We start from the raw sequence: 25,436 nt of genomic DNA, 5'->3' as shown, positions 1-25,436 counted from the left end.
CAGACTACTCTGGGTATGTAGTACATACTACTCTGGGTATGCAGTACAGACTACTCTGGGTATGTAGTACAGACTACTCTAGGTATGTAGTACAGATAAGTCTGGGTATGCAGTACAGACTACTCTGGGTATGTAGTACATACTACTCTGGGTATGTAGTACAGACTACTCTGGGTATGCAGAACAGACTATTCTGGGTATGTAGTACATACTACTCTGGGTATGCAGTACATACTACTCTGGGTATGCAGTACAGACTATTCTGGGTATGCAGTACAGACTATTCTGGGTATGTAGTACATACTACTCTGGGTATGCAGTACAGACTACTCTGGGTATGTTGTACATACTACTCTGGGTATGCAGTACAGACTATTCTGGGTATGTAGTACATGCTACTCTGGGTATGCAGTACAGACTATTCTGGGCATGTAGTACATACTACTCTGGGTATGCAGTACAGACTACTCTGGGTATGCAGTACAGACTACTCTGGGTATGCAGTACAGACTATTCTGGGTATGTAGTACATACTACTCTGGGTATGCAGTACATACTACTCTGGGTACGCAGTACAGACTACTCTGGGTATGCAGCACAGACTACTCTGAATATGCAGTACAGACTACTCTGGGTATGCAGTATAGACTACTCTGGGTACGCAGTACAGACTATTCTGGATATGCAGTACAGACTACTCTGGGTATGCAGTACAGACTACTCTGGATATGCAGAACAGACTACTCTGGGTATGCAGAACAGACTACTCTGGGTATGCAGTACAGTCTACTCTGGGTATGCAGTACAGACAACTCTGGGAATGCAGAACAGACTATTCTGGGCATGCAGTACAGACCACTCTGAGTATGCAGTACATACTACTCTAGGTATGCAGTACAGACTACTCTGGGTATGTAGTACAGACTACTCTGGGTATGTAGTACAGACTACTCTGGGTATGCAGAACAGACTATTCTGGGTATGTAGTACATACTACTCTGTGTATGCAGTACAGACTTCTCTGGGTATGTAGTACAGACTACTCTGGGTATGTAGTACAGACTACTCTGGGTATGCAGAACAGACTATTCTGGGTATGTAGTACATACTACTCTGGGTATGCAGTACAGACTACTCTGGGTATGTAGTACAGACTACTCTGGGTATGTAGTACAGACTACTCTGGGTATGCAGAACAGACTATTCTGGGTATGTAGTACATACTACTCTGGGTATGCAGTACATACTACTCTGGTTACGCAGTACAGACTACTCTGGATATGCAGAACAGACTACTCTGGAAACGCAGTACAGACTACTCTGGGTATGCAGTACATACTACTCTGGGTATGCAGAACCGACTACTCTGGGTATGCAGTACAGACTACTCTGGGTATGTAGTACAGACTACTCTGGGTCAGCAATACATACTGCTCTGGGTATGCAGAACCGACTACTCTGGGTATGTAGTACATACTATTCTGGGTATGCAGTACAGACTACTCTGGGTATGAAGCACAGACTACTCTGGGTATGTAGTACAGACTTATCTGGGTATGCAGTACAGACTATCCTGGGTATGTAGTACATACTACTCTGGGTATGTAATAGAGACTACTCTGAGTTTGCCTAGCAGACTACTCTGGGTATGCAGTACAGACTACTCTGGGTATGCATTACAGACCACTCTGGGTACGCATTACAGACTACTCTGGGTATGTAGTACATACTACTCTGGGTATACAGTACAGACTACTCTGGGTATGCAGTACAAACTTCTCTGGGTATACAGTACAGACTACTCTGGGTATGCAGTACAGACTTCTGTGAGTATGCAGTACAGACGACTACTCTGGTTACGCAGTACAGACTACTCTTTGTATGCATTACAGACAACTCTAGGTACGCAGTATAGACTACTCACGGAATGCAGTACACACTACTCTGGGTATGCAGTACAGACTACTCTGGATAGAAGCACAGACTAATCTGAGTATGCATTACAGACCACTCTGGGAACGCAGTACAGACGACTACTCTGAGCATGCAGTACAGACTACCCTGTGTATGCAGTACACACTACTCTGGGTATGCAATACAGACTTCTCTGGGTAGGCAGTTCAAACTACTCTGGGTATGCAGTACAGACTTCTCTGGATATGCAGTACAGACTACTCTGAGTATGCAGTACAGACTACTCTGGGTACGCAGTACAGACTTCTCTGGGTATGCAGCACAGACTACTCTGGGTATGCAGTACAGACTACTCTGGGTATGCAGTACAGACTACTCTGGATATGCAGTACAGTCTACTCTGGGTACGCAGTACAGACTACTCTGGATATGCAGTACAGACTACTCTGGGTATGCAGTACAGACTACTCTGGGTATGCAGTACAGACTACTCAGGATATGCAGTACATACTACTCTGGATATGCAGTACAGACTTCTCTGGGTACGCAATACAGACTACTCTGGATATGCAGTACATAATACTCTGGGTATGCAGTACATACGTCTCTGGGTATGCAGTACATACTACTCTGGGTATACAGTACAGACTACTCTGGGTAAGCAGTACAAACGTCTCTGGGTATACAATACAGACTACTCTGGGTATGCAGTACAGACTTCTGTGAGTATGCAGTACAGACGACTACTCTGGTTACGCAGTACAGACTACTCTTGGTATGCATTACAGACCACTTTGGATATGCAATACAGTCTACTCTAGTTATGCAGTACAGACTACTCTGGGTATGCACTATAGACTACTCTGTGTATGCAGTACACACTACTCTGGGTATGCAGCACAGACTACTCTGGGTATGCAGTACAGACTACTCTGGGTACGCAGTACAGACTACTCTGGGTACGCAGTACAGACTACTCTGGATATGCAGTACAGACTTCTCTGGGTACGCAATACAGACTACTCTGGATATGCAGTACAGAATACTCTGGGTATGCAGTACAGACTTCTCTGGGTATGCAGTACAGACTACTCTGGGTATGCATTACATACTACTCTGGGTACGCAGTACAGACTACTCTGGGTATGCAGTACAAACTACTCTGGGTATGCAGTACAGACTACTCTGGGTATGCAGTACAGACTACTGTGGGTATGCAGTACAGACTACTCTGGGTACACAGTACAGACTACTCTGGCTATGCAGTACAGACTACTCTGGGTATGCAGAACAGACTACTCTGGGTATGCAGTACAGACTACTCTAGTTATGCAGTACAGACTGCTCTGGGTATGCAGTACAGACAACTCTGGGTATGCAGTACAGACTACTCTGGGTACGCAGTACAGACTACTCTGGGTATGCAGCACAGACTACTCTGGGTATGCAGTACAGACTACTCTGGGTACACAGCACAGACTACTCTGGGTATCTCTGGGTATTCAGTACAGACTACTCTGGGTATGCAGTAAAGGCTACTCTGGGTATGCAGTACACACTACTCTGGGTATGCAGTAGAGACTACTCTGGGTATGCAGTACAAACTACTATAGGTTTGCAGTACAGACTACTCTGGGTATGCAGTACAGACTACTCTGGGTATGCAGTACACACTACTCTGGGTACGCAGTACAGACTACTCTGGGTATGCAGTATAGACTACTCTGGGTATGTAATACAGACTACTCTGGGTACGCAGTACAGACTTCTCTGGGTATGCAGTACAGACTACTCTTGGTATGCAATACAGTCTACTCTGGATATGCAGTACAGACTACTCTGGGTATGTAGTACAGACTAGTCTGGGTATGCAGTACAGACTACTCTAGGTATGCAGTACAGACTACTCTGGGTATACAGTACAGACTAGTCTGGGTATGCAGTACAGACTACTCTAGGTATGCAGTACAGACTACTCTGGGTATACAGTACAGACTACTCTGGGTATTCAGTACAGACTACTCTGGGTATGCAATACAGTCTACTCTGGATATGCAGTACATACTACTCTGGGTATGCAGTACAGACTACTCTGGGTATGCAGTACAGACTACTCTGGGTATGCACCACATACTACTCTGGGTATGCAGAACAGACTACTCTTGGTATGCAGTACTGACTACTCTGGGTATGCAGTACAGACTACTCCGGGTATGCAGTACAGACTACTCTGGGTATGCAGTACAGACTACTCTGGGTATGCAGTACAGACTACTCTGGGTATGCAGTACTGACTACTCTGGGTATTTAGTACACACTACTCTGGGTATTCAGTACAGACTACTCCGGGTATGCAGTACAGACTACTCTAGTAATGCAGTACAGACTACTCTGGGTATTCAGTACACACTACTCTGGGTATGCAGTACTGACTATTCTGGGTATGCAGAACAGACTACTCCGGGTATGCAGTACACACTACTCTGGGTATGCAGTACAGACTACTCTGGGTATTCAGTACAGACTACTCTGGGTATGCAGTACTGACTACTCTGGGTATTCAGTACACACTACTCTGGGTATTTAGTACAGACTACTCCGGGTATGCAGTACAGACTACTCTAGTAATGCAGTACAGACTACTCTGGGTAATCAGTACACACTACTCTGGGTATGCAGTACTGACTACTCTGGGTATGCAGTACAGACTACTCCGGGTATGCAGTACAGAAAAATCTGGGTATGCAGTATAGACTAATCTAGGTTTGCAGAACAGACCATTTTTGGTATGCAGTACAGACTACTCTGGGTATGCAGAAGAGACTACTCTGGGTATGCAGTACAGACAAATCTGGGTAGGCGGAAGAGAAAACTGAGGGTATTCAGTACAGACTAAACTTGGTATGCAGTACAGACTACCCTGAGTATGAGTCTAGTTGTACTGGTCCTGGGGGTCAGGTCATTCTGGTCTAGAGAGGTGTAGTCGTACTGGTCTAGTGGATCTAGTGGTACTGGTGCTGGGGATCTAGTGGTACTGGTTTGGAGGTTAAGTCCAGGGGTCCTGTTTAATATTCTGGTCAAGGGGGTCTTATGGTACTGGTTTAGGAGATTTAATTGTGCTGGTCCAGGGGATCTAGTGGCATTGGTCCTGGGGATCTAGTGGTACTGGTCCAGAGGGTCTAGTGGTATTTGTCCTTGGCATCTAATGGTACTGGTTCAGGGTATATAGTGGTACTGGTCCTTGACATCTAGTGGTACTGGTCCAGGGGATCTAGTGGTATTTATTTAGGGAATCTAGTGGTACTAGTCCAGAGGATCTATTGAAACTGCTCCAGAGGGTCAAGTGGGTCTGGGCTATGGGATCTAGTGGTTATGGTCCAGGGATTCTATTGGTATTGGTTCTGTGGATCTAGTGGTACTGGTTCAGGGCATATAGTGGTAGTGGTCCAGGGGATCTAGTGGTACTGGTCCAGGGGATCTTATGGTAATGGATGAAGGAATCTAGTGGTACTAGTCCAGGGGATCTATTGAAACTGTTCAAGGGGGTTTAGTGGTTCTGGGCTATGAGATCTAGTCATAATGCTCCAGGGTATCTTGTGGTACTCATCCAGGGGATTTTGTGGTACTGGTCCAGGGTATTTAGTGGCACTGATGTAGGAGTGTATTGGTACTGGTCCTGGGGGTCTAGTGGTTCTGTTCTAGGGACGTCTTATGTTACTGGTCCATGGGGTCTAGTGGTTCTGTTCTAGGGAGGTGTAGTGTTACTGGCCAAGGAGATTTTGTGGAACTCGTTCAGGGGATCTAGTGGTACTGGTCCAGTGGATCAAGTTCTAATGGTACTGGTCCAGCAGGTCTACTTTTACTGGTCCAGGGGCTCTAGTGTTAATGTTTCATTGGATTTAGTGGTACTGGTACAGGGGGTCTAGTGGTACTGGTCCAGTTGATCTTGTTATACTGATCCAAGGGGATCTAGTGGTACTGTTCCAGGGGATCGAGTGGTACTGGTCCAGTGAGTCGAGTGGTACTGGCCCAGGGGATCTAGTGGTACTGATTCAGGAGTCTAGTGGTACTGGTTCAGGGAATCTAGTGGTACTGGTTCAGGGGATTTAGTGGTACTGGTCCAGGGGTCTAGTGGTCCTGGTGCAGGGGATTTAGTGGTACTGGTCCATGGGGTCTAGTGGTGCTGGTTCATGGAATCTAGTGTTAATGGTCTAGGGGATTTAGTTGTACTGGTCCAATGGTCTAGTGATACTGGCCCAGGGAATGTAGTGGTACTTATCAAGGGGATCTACTGGTACTGGTCCAGGGGTTTAGTGGTACTGGTCCATAGGATCTAGTGGTACTGGTCCATGGGGTCTAGTGGTACTGGTTTAGGGAATCAAGTGGTAGTGGCCCTGGGGATCTAGTTATACTGGCCCAGGGGATGTTGTGGTTGTGATCAAGGGGATCTACTGGTACTGGTCCAGAGATCTAGTGGTACTGGTCAGGGGGGTCTAGTGGTACTAGATCAGAGATCTTGTGGTAGTGGTCCAGGAGAGCTAGTGATACTGGTCAAGGGCATCTAGTGGAACTGGTCCAAGGGATCAAATGGTAGTGGTTCAGGGGGTCTAATGATACATGTCCAGGGCATCTAGTGGTACTGGTCCATGTGATCTAGTAATAGTGATCCAGGGGGTCTAGTGGTGCTGGTCCAGGATGTCTAGTGGTACTGGTCCAGGATTTCTAGTGGTACTCAGGTCCAAAGGATCTAGTGGTAGTGGTCCAGGGATCTAGTGGTACTGGTCCAGGGGATCTACCGATACTGGTACACGGAATCTAGTGGTACTAGTCCAAGGGATCTAGTGGTAGACAATCAGGGGGTCTAGTGGTACTCATCCAGGGGAGCTAGTGGTACTGGTCTAAGGGATCAAGTGAAACTGGTCCAGGAGATTTAGTGGTGAACTTGTTGTCTTACAAAATAACAATAAAAAAATGGACAAGATTTTACCTTTGACACAAATACGACTTTTACTATATTCATATAAGCAATATGCACATACTTAGCTCCAACTGTCCAGCTTTAAGCAATTGACACGTTTTAGCTGTCTTGATATGAACAATAAGATTATAAAATATGGACAAATCAACCAACAAACTCACCAACCAACATCCAAACTGTGGCTCATAAATATGTCTCCAAACCACTATGTAGGGGAGTCAAAATTATCAAATAATAATTAATTTTTCATATAAGAACGTTTGAACTGTGCTGTATTCAAGAACAGTTCCTCAATTTACTTTTTTATTGGTACAGTTCTACAAGAATGTCTCAGTATTTCTCTAGAAAAACCCTTGTATGGGGCCAAAAAAGACACCACCTGGACAATGTGGTTTCAGATAAGTGATTTTTCAAAGTTATTTTCCTAGTAGTCTTCACAAATTAAATTAAAATCATTTATACAAACAAATTAAAGCCATCTATCAGAAATGATGATAGAAATGAGTAAATGCAAAACATCATGTCATAAGAAACAATTTACAAAAGATTAAAGGTTGAAATTTGTAATGAGTTTTATCAGACCTGTTTGTCTTCTAACAAACAGACAGACATTCATGGTAAGTCCAGTATACACCCCATCTACTTCACAGTGGGGGGGATTTAATAACATGAATACCCAGTGAGAGTGAAAGTACAATGCTACTTAGCAACAGTGATGGATCAAGTTGTTTAGACACATTAACCTGACTTTCATCTACATTCACAAATAACGTAGAAAATAAAGAGAAAAAGTTTGTTTTCAAAGGAAAAATTATAGATTTTGCTTAACAAAATGGACAAAGTATGTTTATTAGTTTAAACCTATTTATTTTAGCTCCATTGCATTGAAAGCCCCAGGCTTATTGAAACGCTCTCAAGTCCGTTTCCTGGGCCTAGAAACAGTACTTGTTGTCTCTGGGAAGATCTAAAGAATTCTCCCACAGTGGGCATCAAATCCATGACCTCAGGGTAGCTAGGCAGACACCATATCCATTACACCATGGCGACCTCCTGAATTATGTTTAATTGTTTAATTATTGGGCTACATATTTCATATGCAACACAGATTATTGGGCTATTGAAATTTACACTTATGCTATAAACAGAAACACATTTGGTTATAAATACATTTTACCATGTCATTTCTGATAATGGCATTCATGATCATCTGGTTATTGTGTCCAAGCTAGACAAGCCACCATGTTCACTCACTGCTTTTCATGGTACTAACGTGACAGAATTAAGCCTATACATCTAGCCAACATGTCCCAAAATGCCATGGCCTTGTTTCTTGTCTGGTCATAGCTCTTTGCCTGCCCCAAATGAATAAAACAAAAAACAACGCAAAATGTAATTTTAAACAATTTATTGTCTAGTTTTTAATGATAACCAGATGAAAATGCAACAATGATATTTACAATCAAATAATAACAAAAATATAAAAATATATTTTTACAAATATCTATCTAAAACATATTATATCATATCATTATAACATAACTTTATTGTATACTATCACATGCAACTTAAAATAATCCTAAAATATTAATCTTGTATAATTAAAACTACCCGTTTAAATGCCAGTATTAAAAATACAAAAGACATTTATAAAGAAAATCATAACTGGTGATATCATTTGATTGAATCATCAACAAAAAAGAAAGTCCTGTGGCACAGCTCAACAGTTCCTCTCTCCTGGAATGTCTGCAGAAAAACAAAAACAGTGAAAACATTAATTAAATACACACAAACATATTAAATCTTTAAACATATAAGTTTATTTGTTTAATTGGGATTTAAGGCAACTCAACAAAATGTGGGTCAGCTTGTGCTGCTTATTTACTATTTCGAAAGAAATTCATTTAATTTTGTTTATCTATGAAATTGCTTGGCATAAACATGAGTGCATTAACTCAATTGACTACAGTTGCATCACCGGCTATCACACACACACACACCTATACATATAGGATCTGGCACGAGTTGTCATATCATACCATATTTTATTAAACGAGTTCAGGAATTTTGTTAGTAAGCGAGCTCTTGGCGAGATTATTAACGAATTTCCTGGACAAGTTTAATAAAATATGGTATGATATTACAACGAGTGTCAGATCTTTTTTATCACATGCTTTTAAATGAGCAAAATAAATAAATATTTACGAAAACATAATGATAAATCTCGAATAGTGTTTACTTTTCCTGACGTCATTTGGATTGCCTCAGCTTTTACAAAGCAAAATAACAAAATGCGATTGGTCAATAAACGAAAACTAAGCCAATGAAAACGCTTAAAAATGTTGTATTACACACGTGTAATATAAAACAATATGTAATGGTTGTATTACATTGGAAACAGGGTATAGCATGTGATAAAATTAATTATACCAAATCATTATGATTGAACTGATTTGGATGAGTGTTTTTTCTAGTTTGATTGGTAAGATTTTAGAAACAATCACTTTCTGCGAATTTTTTTCTTAAGAATTTGGTCAGAAATGGATTCAAAAAAGTTTTAGAAACAATCACTTTGTGCAAAGATTTTTCTTAAGAATTTGGTGAGAAATGAATTTTACAAAGAAGAAATGCAAAAAGTCACCATACCTTGTTTAGAAACCCAGTTGTTGTTTCTGTCCCTTTTGATTTTCAGGACAATCCCGGGCAGCTTAGCAGTCTCCGCCCTAACACCACAAGCTCTGGGTTTCTCCTCACTGTCGTGGACTACCTTGCCCACCAGGGGCACAAGCTTGGCACACTTCTCAGCATGCTTTAAGTAGTGGACCGTGTTGATGGCCTTGCGTTTACGGCTTGTCTCCTTTTGGAGTTCACTGACCGCTTGCTTATGAACTCGGTCACTCTGGAAAGGAAACAGGAAAACTGATGAGAGGGTCAAAACATGATATTGTGAATCATGGTGCAACAAAGTGAAAAGATAAATTGCCTACCGCGTACTAAATATAAAAACATGTGGTACCACAATGATAAGTCAGGATTAGGGTAAGTTAGAATTAGGATAAGTCAGGATTAGTTAGTCAGACCATCAGCCAGTTTTTGCACTTCAAACTTTTTTCCAACAAATTAAATTACTTAAAAGTAGAGATGGTAACGAATATCCCGATATCTGAATACTGGTCAAGTATCAGGATAACTAAGAGGATCTGAATACTTGATAAAACTACATTTCCACCTTTGTTATGCACATTGTGTTGCTTATCGTACATTTTGTGTTAATCTGTAATCTGATTGTCAGACTTCATAAATCCATTAATCAGTTGTTGCTCGGCGGGTGCCTGTGACAGTTCCCCTATAACCTTGGTGATAATGGCATAGCTAGATGCCTAATTGCAAACATACGCCTCTCTGTTTTGTTTTATGATCCTTTCTTCCCGATAATTGACACCCAATGGCTACTAAATCGGCTTCAATTAACGGGTGTAACAGTGTGAAAATATGTGCTATGTTCATTCAAATTAAAGGTTGTATTTTTTAATTGGCCAATGTCAATATTTATCTGCAATAAAACACATTAAATCTAAAGATGTAACTTTCATTACTATAGCATAAACGAAATAACGTTATTTGCGGGTTTGATAATTTTATTAAAAATAAAATACATTTGATAAAGATATCATCTTAATGCGTTATATTATTTATTACTGTGTTGACAGTGCTAAATAACGTATTCACAGTGCTGTGATGTTGGTAATAATGTAGTTTACATATAAAAATACGGATAAAAGGAAATATTCGGATACTTGATACGGTTATCCAAACGCCGATTTCAGATACAATTCCCGTCCCTAATTCAAAGACACTTCAAATGATGCAGCCTGAGATTTCCATGTTGAATGGTAAAGTTGATTAAAGGCAATTTTGCAAAAGGGAAATCCTGAGCACTCACTTGTTCCTGGATCCAGTCAGCCATCTTGGCTCTCTTTGCCTGCATGCTCTCCATAACCTTCAACCTGAGTGCAGCCATTTCCTGTGCCTCTCCTGGTGTGGCTTGCTCCATGATGGAAGCGCTAACATGCGCCGCTTGCAGTTCTCAAACACGTGAGGGCACTCACTTCCCACCAACACTGGTGCTTGCTTTATGGGCTTGTTGTCTACTAAAGAACAGGAGAGGACTTGTTAGACTATGAGTTGAATGACAAGTTCTGATATCTTATTTACTTTACCCTAGTTTTTATATAAGTCACATATAAATTTGATTTAAAAATTCAACGTTCATGAAACAGGTCTGATCCTTTAATGCATATTAAATGCAGCAGTATTGGCACCATAGTTTTCTGCATAACATGGGGATTCAATGAGCATTTAACAGGTGTATTCCTGCTTTTTTTCTATTTAAATACACTTAAGTGCATTAAAACTGCATTTTGCTTTTTGAAAGATACACTTCATCATACAATAAACATGTGTATGTGCATTTTAAATATGCATAAATAATATTCTCAAGTGAAATAATATACTGTTGTGTGTAAAAATACAGACAAATATAATTGGTTCTTTAAATCCTCATTTAATTTGTATTAAATACAATGCCAATACCGCTGCGGATTACACATTTTTGAGGAAACACCTTACAAATTGACCTTTTAAGTACAATTTAACATGTTATATGATATTAATTTTGACCACCACATACAGCCAGGATTTTTTTGCAATTTATTCTATAACAAAGGTGCATTGGTGGTATGCACAATTAAAGTGCTCTCTAGTTATTAATAAGAATTCAAAAAATGAGAGTAGAAAGACCAAAATAGTTTGCATTGAAATGTGGACCTACCCTTTCTGAAGGGAGCACATGGCTTGACCATTTTAGTGGCTTTTATGCTGAAAGCAGAACCTCCAAAGTACTCATCAAGAGGGGTCAGGGGACGTGTCCCTGTAAGTGCCGTGTAGGGTCCTTCTTGGCAGGGGCCAGTGAGAAGACCAGGGAGCTGAGCGGAAGTGCTCTGGAGAAGATCCCTAATTGCAGGAGGAGTCAACTGAGGGGGGCCTGCAAATAGACGTGATAGTGATTGTTTGCATTTTTAAACATGAATTTAATTACCAGGGCGTTAGCTATACTGATTTATTGTGTGATGTGCATCAGAAGAAAGACGTAGCTTATTAAAAGAATACAATTGATATAGCAAAAAATTACTTTACTGAGTGTAGATAACCACAATTAAAATAACAAATCCATGTCTTTCAAAATAAATTGAGGAAAAAGTGATATGCTTGCCAATAAGAAATATGTCCTGACATTATATTACTAATTTGATTGGTATCAGAGACCTAATAATACACAGTAAAAACACTATTGCAGGCACTATTCTTAAATGTTCCACAAATAAAGGCATGACGTGTGTTCAGTAATTAGGTTATTCCATGTTCACTCCCCACTCTAAGAACCATCTCAAGACTAGGTCTAAAGACAACCAAGTACTGGTTCTACCAAGGTAAGAGCCTCAGTAGTGTCTCAATATTCCTTGGGCTTTCGGTGCAATAGAGCTAAATTAATAGTTTTAAACTAAGTAACCCAAGTACATTTACATTAAATGTAATCAAGCCCTTACCAGGGCCCTCGTTTTGCACTTTTTACCGTCGAATATTGGCTGCTTTCCCCATAAAAAGTATACTTTTTTCCCCTATTTCAGCTAAAAATTCCCCCTCCAAAAAATAAATAAAAATTATACCTATGTTGCCAGCTGGTAACGTGCTACTAACCTTTGATGAAATGCATATTTATGAAAAATCATATTAAAATAAAGCAATTTTAGGTGTTGAATGGTTGGTGAAAATATCTTCTAAAATTCCCCTTTTCGCCCAAAACAACGCGAAATTCCCCCCTCTAAGGGCCCCCGGCCCCAATCCCCCAAAGTGTAGCAAGGGCCCTGCTTACTTGCTGTGCCATTGTGCCTGTCCTTTTCCAGCTTCCTGGTAGGAACTGGTCCTGCAGAAATGTGGGCAGCCATGTCATAATTTGACATGAAGCCATCTATATCTGCCAGGCACGCACTGATATCCTGTGGCAGCGAGGTCTGGGGTTTTGGTACCCCTAGGAGGAAGGAGTTGGAGGAGGAGCCTATATGTTTTTCTGGAATGTATGAGAGAGGGGCCTCCTTTGTCTGTGGCAGGGTGGACAGGTCAACACCGTCTGCCTCCAGGCTCAACAGCCAGTGCACACGGCGGCACTCTGGATCTGAGGAGGAAACAACCCTTGTTGCATATACATGTTATAAACTAACATGCATTATACATGTACACTCCAATGTGCACATGGTGTACTTTGCATATATTATGGTTATCACTATTGATTTTGAGGTAAAGAGTACTTAAAACAGTGATTTAAACAAGGATGTGGTATTTATCCATAGAAAGGCAAAATGCCACATGTCTTTCTTTTTAAATACTAAATAAATAAATGTCAAAATATTACTCACTGCACCAAATGTTCTATATCACATTCATAAATGTAGTGAGTGTTTCTCAAATAAAAAAAGGCATTTCTTAATAAAGAATAATGGTAACTATGAATGTGTGTTTTACAAATTTTCAAGGATAATTTAATCCCAAACTCCTCTTGTGAATGAAGGATGGCCATACATTAAACAACTGAAACTAGAGGACAAGACTCAACAAAAACACTAAAACTAAATGCTTAAAATATTCACATTGGCTTTGGGGTCACGTTCTTTCTATATGTACTGCTTTTACCCAGGAAATTTCCTCAAGTGTAGATCTCAATAAATAGCTTTTAAGTCGAATAAATCACATGAACAAAATAATTGTTGACATACTCTTCGGTTTACCTTGACATTTATAACATTAAATTAGCAATTTGATCCAATTACAAATTTTAAGCACACTGTTTCATTATTTGATGATGGCAACGTTCTAAAGATAAAGTTCTTCTGAATACTTTTCTTTCAGTAATTATAAAAATTGTACTGACATTGTCAGAGCATACATTTTCTTTTTTAAATAAGATCTTTTTAAAGTATAATCAGCAGGATGCTTAACAAGTACTACCCATGAAACAGACTCAAAGAATTTTAACCTAATACATTTGACACAATAAACCCTTAAAACAAGATTATACAATTTTTTATATGTGTTGAATTGTAACAATTATATTGATTAAATATGTTAACACAAAATAACAAGAAAAATAATATACATTGAAGACGAATGTCATGCAATGTAGCAAAGACAAATTAGCGCCCCGAGCAGATTGTGACGAAGATATTTCGTACATGTTTTCCTACAATAACCGAAGCATTCGTCTTTCTATTAGAATCAGAGTTAGTGTTCATGTGTGGTATGAATATTTATTGTTGCAGAAATTTAAAATGAACCGTTAAACTTAATTTAGATTCACATCGTGCATGCATGATATACATGCTGGCACATTCGACTTTACATCAATTTCAGAATTAAATCAGGCTTATTTCGCATTTTTTGACACATGTTCTTCTTCACTTTTATTTTAATTTATATTGAAATATATATATAAGTGTTTTACACATTTCATATAAATTCATAAACATTTGACAAAATCGTTATAATCTCGCTTTAAGAAGTAATTTTACAATAGTGAATAGTATCTGCCTTGGAATCAACATGTTCTGTATTTTACTTAATAGAGAAAGGATTCAGTTTTATATCCAGTAGGGATAAAGATATACATATTTCATAGTAAAAACACTCTTTTATTAATATTTCGCCCAAACGGGCTTTATCAAAGTTTACAAACACGAATTCACTACATAGTTATAACTGTCGTATACACCAATAAAGTAAATGTTTTATATAGTGTCATATAAGTGTGAAGTGTGAGAACTTTGTCCAAAATATTTCAGTTAGTCAACAGATGTACAAAAATCAATATTGAATGCAGTATCCCAAATATACTTTGTTGCAAGAGAAAAAAATAATATCTAACCAGATTTTTTTTTAAAAGAGAGTCAATTTCAAGTGTTGAACATGCAACTAGTGTATCTGAACAGAAATGAAATGTATTTTTTTTCCAGAAATCCATTAGATCCCACCATGACCTACCAAAGTTGAGATCATAGTGTCGAGAGATGTGATCACAGAGAGCAGTGAGAGGTTGGAACTCCTCTATCTGCTGTGCAAGAAGCTGGGGAAAGCTATAGTAGATCTAGACAGGGAAAACAACACAGAGGCAGGGGTTAGTGAAAGGTAGATAGCAATAGTAGATCCTGACAGGATAAACAACACAGAGGCAGGGGTTAGTGATAGGTAGATAGTACTAGTAGCTCCTGACAGGATAAACAACATAGAGGCAGGGGTCAGTGAAAGGTAGATAGTAATAGTAGATCCTGACAGGATAAACAAAACAGAGGCAGGGGTTAGTGAAAGGTAGATAGTAATAGTAGATCCTGACAGGATAAACAACATAGAGGCAGGGGTTAGTGAAAGGTAGATAGTAATAGTAGATCCTGACAGAGCAAACAACACAGAGACAGGAGTTAGTGAAAGGTAGATAGTAATAGTAATCTAGGCAGGGAAAATAACACTGAAGCAGGGGTTAGTGATAGGTAAATAGTTATAGTAGATCTAGACAGGGAAAATAACACTGAGGCAGGGGTTAGTGATAGGTAGATAGTTATAGTAGATCTAGACTGGGAAAATAACACCGAGGTAGGGGTTAGTGATAGGTAGAAAGTAATATTACTGGTAGATCTAGACAGGGAAAATAACACTGAGGCAGGGGTTAGTGAAAGGTAGATAGTAATAGTAGATCTAGACAGGGAAAATAACACTGAGGCAGGGGTTAGTGATAGGTAGAAGGTAATAGTAGATCTAGACAGGGCAAACAACACAGAGGCAGGGGTTAGTGATAGGAAGATAGCAATAGTAGATCTAGACAGGGAAAACAACAGAGAGATAGGGGTTAGTTATAGGTAGATAGTAATAGTAGATCTAGACAGGGAAAACAACACAGAGACAGGGGCTAGTGATAGGTAGACAGAAATAGACCTTTACAGGAAAAAACACTGAGACAGAGGTTAGTGATAAAAAGATAGTAATAGTAGATCTAGACAGAGAAAACAAGACATAGACAGGAATTAGTGATAGGGAGATAGTAATAGTAGCTCTAGACAGGGAAAACAACACATAGATAGGAGACAGTGATAGGTAGATAGTAATAGTAGATCTAGACAGGGGAAACAACACAGAGAAAGGGGTAGGTCATAGGAGATGATTGTTATAGTAGATCCTGACAGAGGAAACAACACAGAGACAGGAGTAAGTGATATGTAGATAGTAATAGTAGATCTAGACAGGGAATACAACAATAAGACAAATAGATAGAATAATGAAAAAACTTAACGGTGAGCAATTGTTGTTTATTAAATACAATTTGTCAAAACATTCTGCAATGATGCATAGTTATTAAGGAGGCAATACAGAGGTATAAATGGTCATGGACTTTTAATAGTCCAACCAAGAACAGAGTTCAGTTTGGCAAAAGGACAATTACTCACCTCGGTAACTGAACAGTCACCGATCTTGAGTCCACGAGATAGTCTTTCCCTCAGCTGTCTCTCACAGATATTCACCTGCAATAATTTTACCCTAATTTTCAAGCAATTTCAAGGCAGTTTTTTTGTGACATGTACTCAAAATTTCTCCTATATTGTATATTTATACCCGTACAAACAATTGTCAAAATTGTTCCCTTGTCACACAAGAATATCAGTAGATGAAAATTGAATATATTATTTATTCAGGAAAAGAAAGATAAAAAATTAACATGTAAAAAAAAACTAATACATTTTTTTTAACTTTACCTAATTTTGAAACTGCTTACATTTATTTTCACACACTTTACAGGCACGGGTAGTTGGGGTTATTAGAAGACAAAATTAATAACAGACCAGAAGTTGTTTGATATCAAAACATCATTGCAATGCATCACAGGTTTTTAGAAAGAAATGTAAGAGCAAGCATTTCAGTGATTTACGCAAGTACTGGATCAATGCAGGAAACTATCACAACATATTTATAAAATCCCTTACCTGATACACAAGTTTCCTGTTGAGGGCTAACTGCTCATGGAAATTCTTGGTCTCCACCCTTCTCAGCCACTCACTGTTGTCGTCTGGGTGGGACGTCTTTGTGGCAAGCCGAGACTGCCACTCAGAGAAATCCCACTTGTGGCCCTTGTACACATCTTCCATGAAATCCTGTCATTAGGAATGTGTTAAGTAACTATTGATAGCATATCTCCCCACCGCAGCATTATGAAGCAAGTTGGAATCAACATGCCATATTTTGATTTACATAACAGTACTGTAGAGTCAGGGGTTTATCTGCTATGTAAAACAGCCAGTAAAACGGACCCAATTCCAAAGCAAACAGACCCGATCCCAAACCGAAATTTAAAAAATCTGAATTTCCAAAAATAAACGAGTATCATTGAAAACGATGGATGCTCCCATTGTTTGATCTTGAGAAAATCTATTATTAGCCTCGGTGACCTTCACTTTTACCCCAGTGACGTCAAACCTTATTAAAAGGTAGAGGTCCATGCAAGGTACCTACATGCCAAATATGAAAGAGATCGGTAAAATATTATAGGCCCCAATGAGAAACTGTAACAAAAGTGTGATGGAAAATCTATTATAAGCCTCGGTTACCTCGACCCCAGTGACATCAAACCTCATCAAAAGGTAGAGGTCCATGCAAGGTACCTACATGCAGAATATATTAGACATCGGTAAAATATTGAATGCGCTATGAGAAACTGTAACAAAAGTGACAGAAAATCTTTTATTATTAGCCTCTGAGACCTTGACCCCAGTGACCTCAAACCTCATCAAAAGGTAGAGGTCCATGCAAGGTACCTACATGCCAAATATGTTAGAGATCGGTAAAATATTGAAGGTGCTATGAGAAACTGTTAAAAAAGTGTGACGGAAGGAAGTGCGGAAGTACAAACAGGCAACTATATGCTCCCTATATATGGGGAACATACAAATATTCTAGAAATCGAAAAGTAGGGGGGAATTTCCCCCCTCACTTTGAAATAAAGGGGGGATTTTTCACAAATGGGGGGGAATTGATCAAGTACCATTTATATGTTTTCATTTTCGTTTTAATGTTTATTTGTTTTAACTTCTACATTACTTAAAACAGTCAAGTCAGTGAAATACCATTGTAACTGCTGTTAAATATAACTGCACTTTCCATAGGCATAGTATATTGCTGACTTAAATAAAAACAAAGGATTATGAAAATAATTGTTCACATGATATTTCTGTATCATTTAAAACAATAAAAAAAAAAAAATACTGATTGTCTATCATGATATGATATGAATGATGATATGATATTAAAACCTAAGTCATGTAAGTGTCTTAATTAATGTATAGAATTAAGTTTTTACATTCCAGTATCAAAGGACAATTTTCTTCCTTAATCATTCACGAGTCGCATCCCTTTATTTTTTAAACGAAATTTCTTATTTTTTAATTAACCCAAGTATCATTTTAAACGAAAATTCTTTAAAGTTTATTAACCCGTGAATTGAAGAGTTAATTCCCTTTGATTTCCGGTGTTTTTCTCAATAAATACGCGAAGCAGTATTTAACAGTTTAAAAAACCCCTAACGGATATCGAGTGCGCGAATTTTCTCGCAAACATGCTGCAGATGTGCGCGATCTTTGAAAAAATAGCGCGAATCGCGCAATCGCGCGGTCTAGAATGAACACTGATGATTGACTTATAATTATTATGATTATTAGACTCTATATATCAACTTTATTTGTTAATCATCCTACAAAATATTATTATTATTTATATGATTTTTTCCCAAAATGGCCAGGAAAAGACCTGTTTTGTCAATATTTGTTAATAAAAAAACTTCCAATTTGGTCCAAATTTTCCACTTTTATCGATTAAACCAGGGTTTTTTATCTGATTTTGGGGTAAAGGGCCTGGCCTTTTTAGAGGGGAAAAAAATCGCGCGAAACGTTTAATTTTTGGGGAAAAAATCTGCGAAAAGCCGGATTTTGGGGAAAATAAGGAAAGTCTAAAATAATCAATTTAACATATTTTACTGTTTTTAAAACAAATTCAAGGCAACAGATAATTTAATTATGCAATATTTTTCTAGTTTCTACAGTGGATCAGGTTAACTTATATATAAAAAGGTAAAAAAAAAAAAAAAAAAAAATGTTTTTTTTTTTTTTTTTTTTGGAGGGGAAAATAAAATCTAGGGGAAAATTTACCAGCTGAGGGGAAAAAAAATTCGAGGGGAAAGGGCCGATTTTCGGCGGGTCCCAAAGAAGGAAAAAAAACCCTGGATTAAACAATATCCCAATTTGACCAGACTCCTTTTCCCAAAATGGCTAGAAAACCCCCTGATAGTTGAAATTTGAAACAATTTAGATTCTGTATACATGAGCTTGAATCAAACTGGAAATGTACTATATAGTTTTTCTTAATTATAATACAATATTCATGCTCAATGAGTACCGGCATATGTTAATTGCACTAAATTATACAAGTCTAATGTCTTCACCAACAATTAACACAAGCTTTTCACTAGTTAATTTTCAGTTTCATATATGTGGGCATGTTACATATTCCAGTTCTAAAGTAATAATATAAGAATAAAGAAATATAATTAGAGTTTGGGATTGCTTAGCAGACCTTCCAAATTCAATTTCGATAAATATTGCACTCAGATCATAATATGGCAGTAATTCCCATGATCAATCAAATGTTTGACCTTACACTTTGTTGTGGGGGGTAAAACAAATTAAACTGGGAAAATGAATCTACAACATAAATGCTACTAGTACATACATTCATTTCTTGCTTGAAATCCTCTTCATTGCAAGTCAGTCTCAATCCTTCCTGAATGAAGATGTTCACCAGGTAATGGTACAGCCGGACATTTCGTGTCATGGCATCCATTTTACCTTTGATTATATCGTAGTTTGACAACATTCTAAATCTGAAAATATTATTTAAAAAATGTATTCATAAAATAATTAATATTCTCATTAAGTATAATACAATTATTTGTATTATACATTATAAGTAAAAATGATATAATTCAAAAACAGTGCATGTGATAAGTCTATATAAACTTTAAAATATTTTCTAGGATAAAAAACATTCAAACTATTTCAATGATCTTTTCAAACTTCAACAGTTGTCTTCAAGTGAGTAACATCTACTGATGTTATACCAAACATGCCATATATCCGCTATATGTTACTTCTAATTTTTGTTTGATTGTTTTTCAATATTTTTGCACGCTATCTTTTGTACAAATACCCCCCCCCCCCCCAAAAAAAAAAAACAACAACAACAAACAAAACACAACTTCCTATCAGTAATAATTATGTTTAGATTTTTCCTTAACAAGATATGATGTTATGGGCATAAAGTTTTATCTGTTTTTAAGGATTGAGTAAGACATGTATTTATGTATCAATTTTTTGCATTGACAACATTCATTAATCACACTGAAACTGAAAGTCAATACGCATGAAAGATGAGCAAAAGCACCAACGACCCTGATTTTTTATTTTTTTTATAACATGGTAAAGAATTGTCAATATGATATGGTTCCATCAATTTTTTTAATTAAAAGTTTACATTGGACGACAAATGCTTCATAAAAATTAAAATGTAAGACGGACTCACTTGGCTACGCACCCCACCCACCAATTGATTACATTTTTTGCCGTGTATTCAATTCGCGTATGAGTTTCTACATTAAAAAACTATAAGGGAATTTTGTTTAACTCATTATTTATCTTTGTAAACTGCAAACCAAACAATTTCATTTTAATGTACGTGTGGAAATTGACAAATATTACCGATCGCGTTAACGCATCTTTGCAGCTTTGAGTGTAAACTCAAAATGAGGCATGACAATACGTTGTCAGCAGCAACGCAACGGAAGTGACGCCATATTCAAACATGTTTATAAAGCGGGTTCATTTAATTGCATGTAGAAATGCGATATTTAAAAAATGTTTTGCTATTATTACTGTAATACAAAATAATGAAATGGTTCTATGTTTTAACATTCTTTCGGTAAATGACACTTATCTATCGAGCATCACTACGAAATTTTCGATAACAAAGTTATAAACATAGTTGCATAGGGGATAACTTGATTCATTCGCTTAGTGCCAGTCGTCATACAACAAGTCAATCTAACACAAGTAAGACATCAAGGCAGAAAAACACTAGCTCAATCATTCAATAAGTAAGTCAAACACCAATTAAGTTATGCACCAAGTATACACGAGGTCAGGCATACACCAAGTAAATCGTTTACCAAATCAGTCATACGAGTAAGTCATACAACAAGTAAAACAATCATAAAGCCAGGAATTCATACATCAAGTCAATCATAAACCAAATCAGTCATACACCGAGTGAGTCGTACAACATGTAAGTCGAACAATAAGTCAATCGTTTACCAAAGCAGTCATACACCAAGTGATTAAACATCACACCAGTCTTACACCAAGTGAGCAAGGCATTGGTACACCGATTCAATCATTCATCAAATCAGTTTTTAATCTAGTCAGTCATACAAAAAGTCAGCCATACACCACGTAATCAATACTCAAATTCAATAATGTCATACATCATATCAGACTTGTATATAGAGTCAATTATACGACAACGGCAGTAAGTCAGAAATGCAAAAATCCACAAGGTAAGTCATACAATAGATCAGTTAAACACATGGTCATTTATACAGCCATACACCATAACATACACTATGTTACATATACACTAAGTCAGTCATACACACAGTAAGTCTTATATTTATAACAGAAGACAGATGTACACATAGTCAGCCCTACATCAAGTAAGCCATACACCAAGTCCGTCAGTAAGCAAAATAGTCAGACTGTCAGTCATTCACAGATTCACCCATACACAATGTCAGTCACACACCAAGTCAGCCATGCACCAAGTAAGTCATACCAAGGCAGTTATACATTAAGTCCTTCATGCAGTTAAGATAGGCATGCACCAAGTCAGCAAAAGTCCAATCAGCCATACACTTATTCAGCCATACACAAAGTCAATCACACAGAAAGTCAGTCATACACCATGCAAATCATACAGCAAGGCATTTAAGTCGCAAAGTTATTCACGCATTAAGTAAATTATACACCAAGTCAGCCATACAGAAAGTCATTCAGGCAGCAAAGGTATTCATACACCACTTCAGTCACACACTAAGTAATTCATGCACCAAGTAAGTCATACAACAATTCAGCCATAATCCAAGTCAGCTATACACCAAGGAAGTCAAACGTCAAGTCAGTCATAAACCAAGCCAGTCATACACAAAATCAGACATAAACCAAGTAAGTCATATGCCAAGTCAGTCATACACGTAGACAGACGAACATTAATTCAGCCATACGCCACCTCAGCCATACCACAGTCAGTCATACGCCAAGTCAGTCATGCAACAAATGTAGTCATACACCAAGTCAGCCACGCTCAAAGTCAGCCATATACCAGGTCAGCCACACACAAAGTAAGCCATACACCAGTTCAGTATTCACAAAGTTAGTCATTTCCCAAGTCAGGATTGCACAAAATCATACAAACACAAAATCAGCCACACGAGTTCAGTCTTCACAAAGTTAGTCATTTCCCAAGTCAATCATACGCCAAAAACAGCCATACACAAGTTCAGAAAAGTCAGGCATTCAACAAGTCAGCCAAACACCAAGTAGAACATACATCGAGCCAGTCATACACCAAGTTAGTCCTACATCAAATCAGTAATACACAAACTCGTTCATAAAACAAGCCAGTCATACACCAGCTCAGCCATACACCAAGTCAGCCATACACCAGCTCAGCCAAAAATTGTGTTAGCCATGCACCAATTAAGTCAGTCACACACAAAGTCAGCCATACACCAAGACAGCCATATACCAAGTCAGTCATGCACCAATTCAACCATACATTATGTTAGACATATACCAAGTCAGGCCTACACACAGTCAGCCATACACATTTTCAGCGATACACCAGTTCAGTCATACACCACATAAGCCAAACACAAAGTCAGTCATACAGCCAGTCAGTCACACGATAAGTCAATCATACACCATGTCAGTCATTCACGAGTTAGATTACGGACCAAATCAGTCATAGACAAAGACGTGCATTTAGCAAAATTAGTAACACGAATTCAAACACCAACTAAGATATGCACTATATGTAAGTCATTGAGGAATGATAATGCAGCGCATCAGGTATATCTGTTAAACACCAAGTAAGCCATAAAATCAGTCGAACTCATAGTCATGCGTAAAGTGTTTCAGATATATACATCAAGTCATTCGTACACGAAATCAATCGTCCACCAAGTCAGTCATATATCGAGTGGGTCAAACACCATTTCATTCATACATATAGTCAGTCATACATTAAATAAGACACAAAGTATGATGTACAGAAAGTCAGACATAAAACAAGTCTATAACCACTGCAGTAATTCACCATGGCAGTTCATCAGCAAGTCAGCCGTACAAAATATCGTCCTTCCAAAAAGGCAGTCGTAAACAAATTCAGTCATACAAAATACACTAAAGAAATCATTCGTCAAATCGGTTGTACACACAGTAAATCATACACAAATTCAAGCACGTACCAAGTATGTCGTACACCAAATAAGTACTACACAATTTTAGTCATATAACAAGTCACTCGTCAGTAAAATTCATTGATAGAAATACAGTATATTTAGATTGTTAGTGTTAATTTATGCATACAATCTACCTAGTCCAAATATTAAAGATTGAAAAAAAAAACTCTGAGAAAAATAGATTTAAACATATATTTAAGCGTTCATACTAACAATCATATTACAATGTCACATTTACAAACATATTGTCAGTTAAAACAATAATATTCGTGCATTTTAAACACCGCCATGCACAATTGTCATGTGGTGTAAACAACAATTAATGCATTTTATCTTAAATATATATTTAGATCTATTTATACATTTATATACGTTTAATTGAATGATTGATTAAATAATTGATTTGTTTATTGAGTGATTTCTTTGATTTTTCATATTGAAAAATTACAAATTAAAATTTTTCAACTTCACCCCACCCGTTGATGTCTTAAATGACCTTTATGAAAATAATAAATAAACGTACATATTGTAAATATGCGGTCAAAATATTTCTATAAATAGCTTAAATAATCATTTTTCTTATATTCGTGTATTTTTTGCACAAGAATAACTGTTTAAATCATACGGAAATCTGAAATTGATACCTACCTATTATTACACGTTTGGTTGCTAGCTCGAGAAAACTCAAACTGAGGCTGCACTATTAAGTTGTCCTTAACAACGGATCCGGAAGTTGCATTTGGTTCCTGGCAAGTATAGTGGCTTTATAAGAACCATCGGCTTCAGTTGGGAAACAGACTATAAGTTTCAAACGCGGTCTATTTGAAGCCATATGTTTTTCGAAAAAGCCCTATTTATTCATCATCATCATCATTGTCATCATCATAATCATCATCATCAGCATCATCATCATCATCACCACCATCATCATCTAGTAGTAAAAGAAGTAGTAGTCGTCGTCGTCGTAGTAGTAGTAGAAGTAGTAGTAGTAGAAGAAGTAGTAGTAGTAGTAGTAGTAGTAGTAGTAGTAGTTGTTGTTGTTGAAGTAGATGTAGTAGTTGAAGTAGTTGTAGAAGTAGTAGTAGTAGTAGTAGTAGTAGTAGTATTAGTAGTAGTAGTAGTAGTAGTAGTAGTAGTAGTAGTAGTAGTAGTAGTAGTAGTAGTAGTAGTAGTAGTAGTAGTAGTAGTAGTAGATGTAGTAGTAGTAGTAGTGGTGGTGGTGGTGGTGGTGGTGGTGGTGGTGGTGGTGGTGGTGGTAGTAGTATTAGTAGAAGTAGTAGTAGTAGTAGTAGTAGTAGTAGTAGTAGTTGTTGTTGTAGTAGTAGTAGTAGTAGTAGTAGTAGTAGTAGCAGTAGTAGTAGTAGTAGTAGTAGTTGTAGTAGTAGTAGTAGTTGTTGTTGTTGTTGTAGTAGAAGTAGAAGTAGTAGTAGAAGTAGTAGTTGGAGAAGTAGTAGTAGTAGTAGTAGTAGTAGTAGTAGTTGTTGTAGTAGTAGTAGTAGTAGTAGTAGTAGTATTTGTAGTAGTAGTAGTAGTAGTAGTAGTTGTTGTTGTAGTAGTAGTAGTAGTAGTAGTAGTAGTAGTAGTAGTAGTAGTAGTAGTAGTAGTAGTAGTAGTAGTAGTAGTAGTAGTAGTAGTGTAAAAACATATTACGATAACTACGAACATTTCCAAATTATACAATCGTTTTGTGTTTGTAACGCTACATAATTTCAGGTTTTTAAATCGTCAAAACATGAATATGATGGGTGTTTTAGAGCATTGGAAATGGTCAGTACTACTGTTTCCTTGCAAAAAAAACAACAACACTACAACGACACTTTGCAAGTTTGAAAC

General features: G+C 37.8%; 1 protein-coding gene across 1 annotated transcript; it reads right to left on the bottom strand.

Moving 5' to 3' along the window:
- Positions 1-8,282: 8,282 nt before the first annotated feature.
- On the bottom strand, positions 8,283-24,310 carry LOC127831671 (uncharacterized). Its single transcript, XM_052356689.1, has 10 exons — positions 24,252-24,310; positions 19,763-19,913; positions 16,969-17,136; positions 16,435-16,509; positions 14,981-15,083; positions 12,822-13,121; positions 11,721-11,933; positions 10,833-11,040; positions 9,536-9,788; positions 8,283-8,635 (listed from the first exon to the last, which is right to left on the bottom strand). Exons 2-8 carry the CDS (start codon positions 19,904-19,906, stop codon positions 10,892-10,894), a joined length of 1,152 nt encoding a protein of 383 aa, XP_052212649.1. The 5' UTR covers positions 19,907-19,913; positions 24,252-24,310; the 3' UTR covers positions 8,283-8,635; positions 9,536-9,788; positions 10,833-10,891.
- Between the last annotated feature and the right edge of the window lie 1,126 nt (positions 24,311-25,436).

Source organism: Dreissena polymorpha, chromosome 5, assembly GCF_020536995.1.
Source record: "Dreissena polymorpha isolate Duluth1 chromosome 5, UMN_Dpol_1.0, whole genome shotgun sequence".
In the NCBI taxonomy this organism is placed as follows: Eukaryota; Metazoa; Mollusca; class Bivalvia; order Myida; family Dreissenidae; genus Dreissena; species Dreissena polymorpha.
This window is presented reverse-complemented; position numbering and strand designations above follow the sequence as displayed.

Coding starts and splice junctions, on each gene's coding strand:
- LOC127831671 (XM_052356689.1), bottom strand. CDS start 19,906: ATGTTGTCAAACTACGATATAATCAAAGGTAAAATGGATGCCATGACA. Junction 17,137..19,762: donor ATTTCAAGCAAGAAATGAAT/GTATGTACTAGT, acceptor TCCTAATGACAG/GATTTCATGGAAGATGTGTA. Junction 16,510..16,968: donor ACAGGAAACTTGTGTATCAG/GTAAGGGATTTT, acceptor AAATTATTGCAG/GTGAATATCTGTGAGAGACA.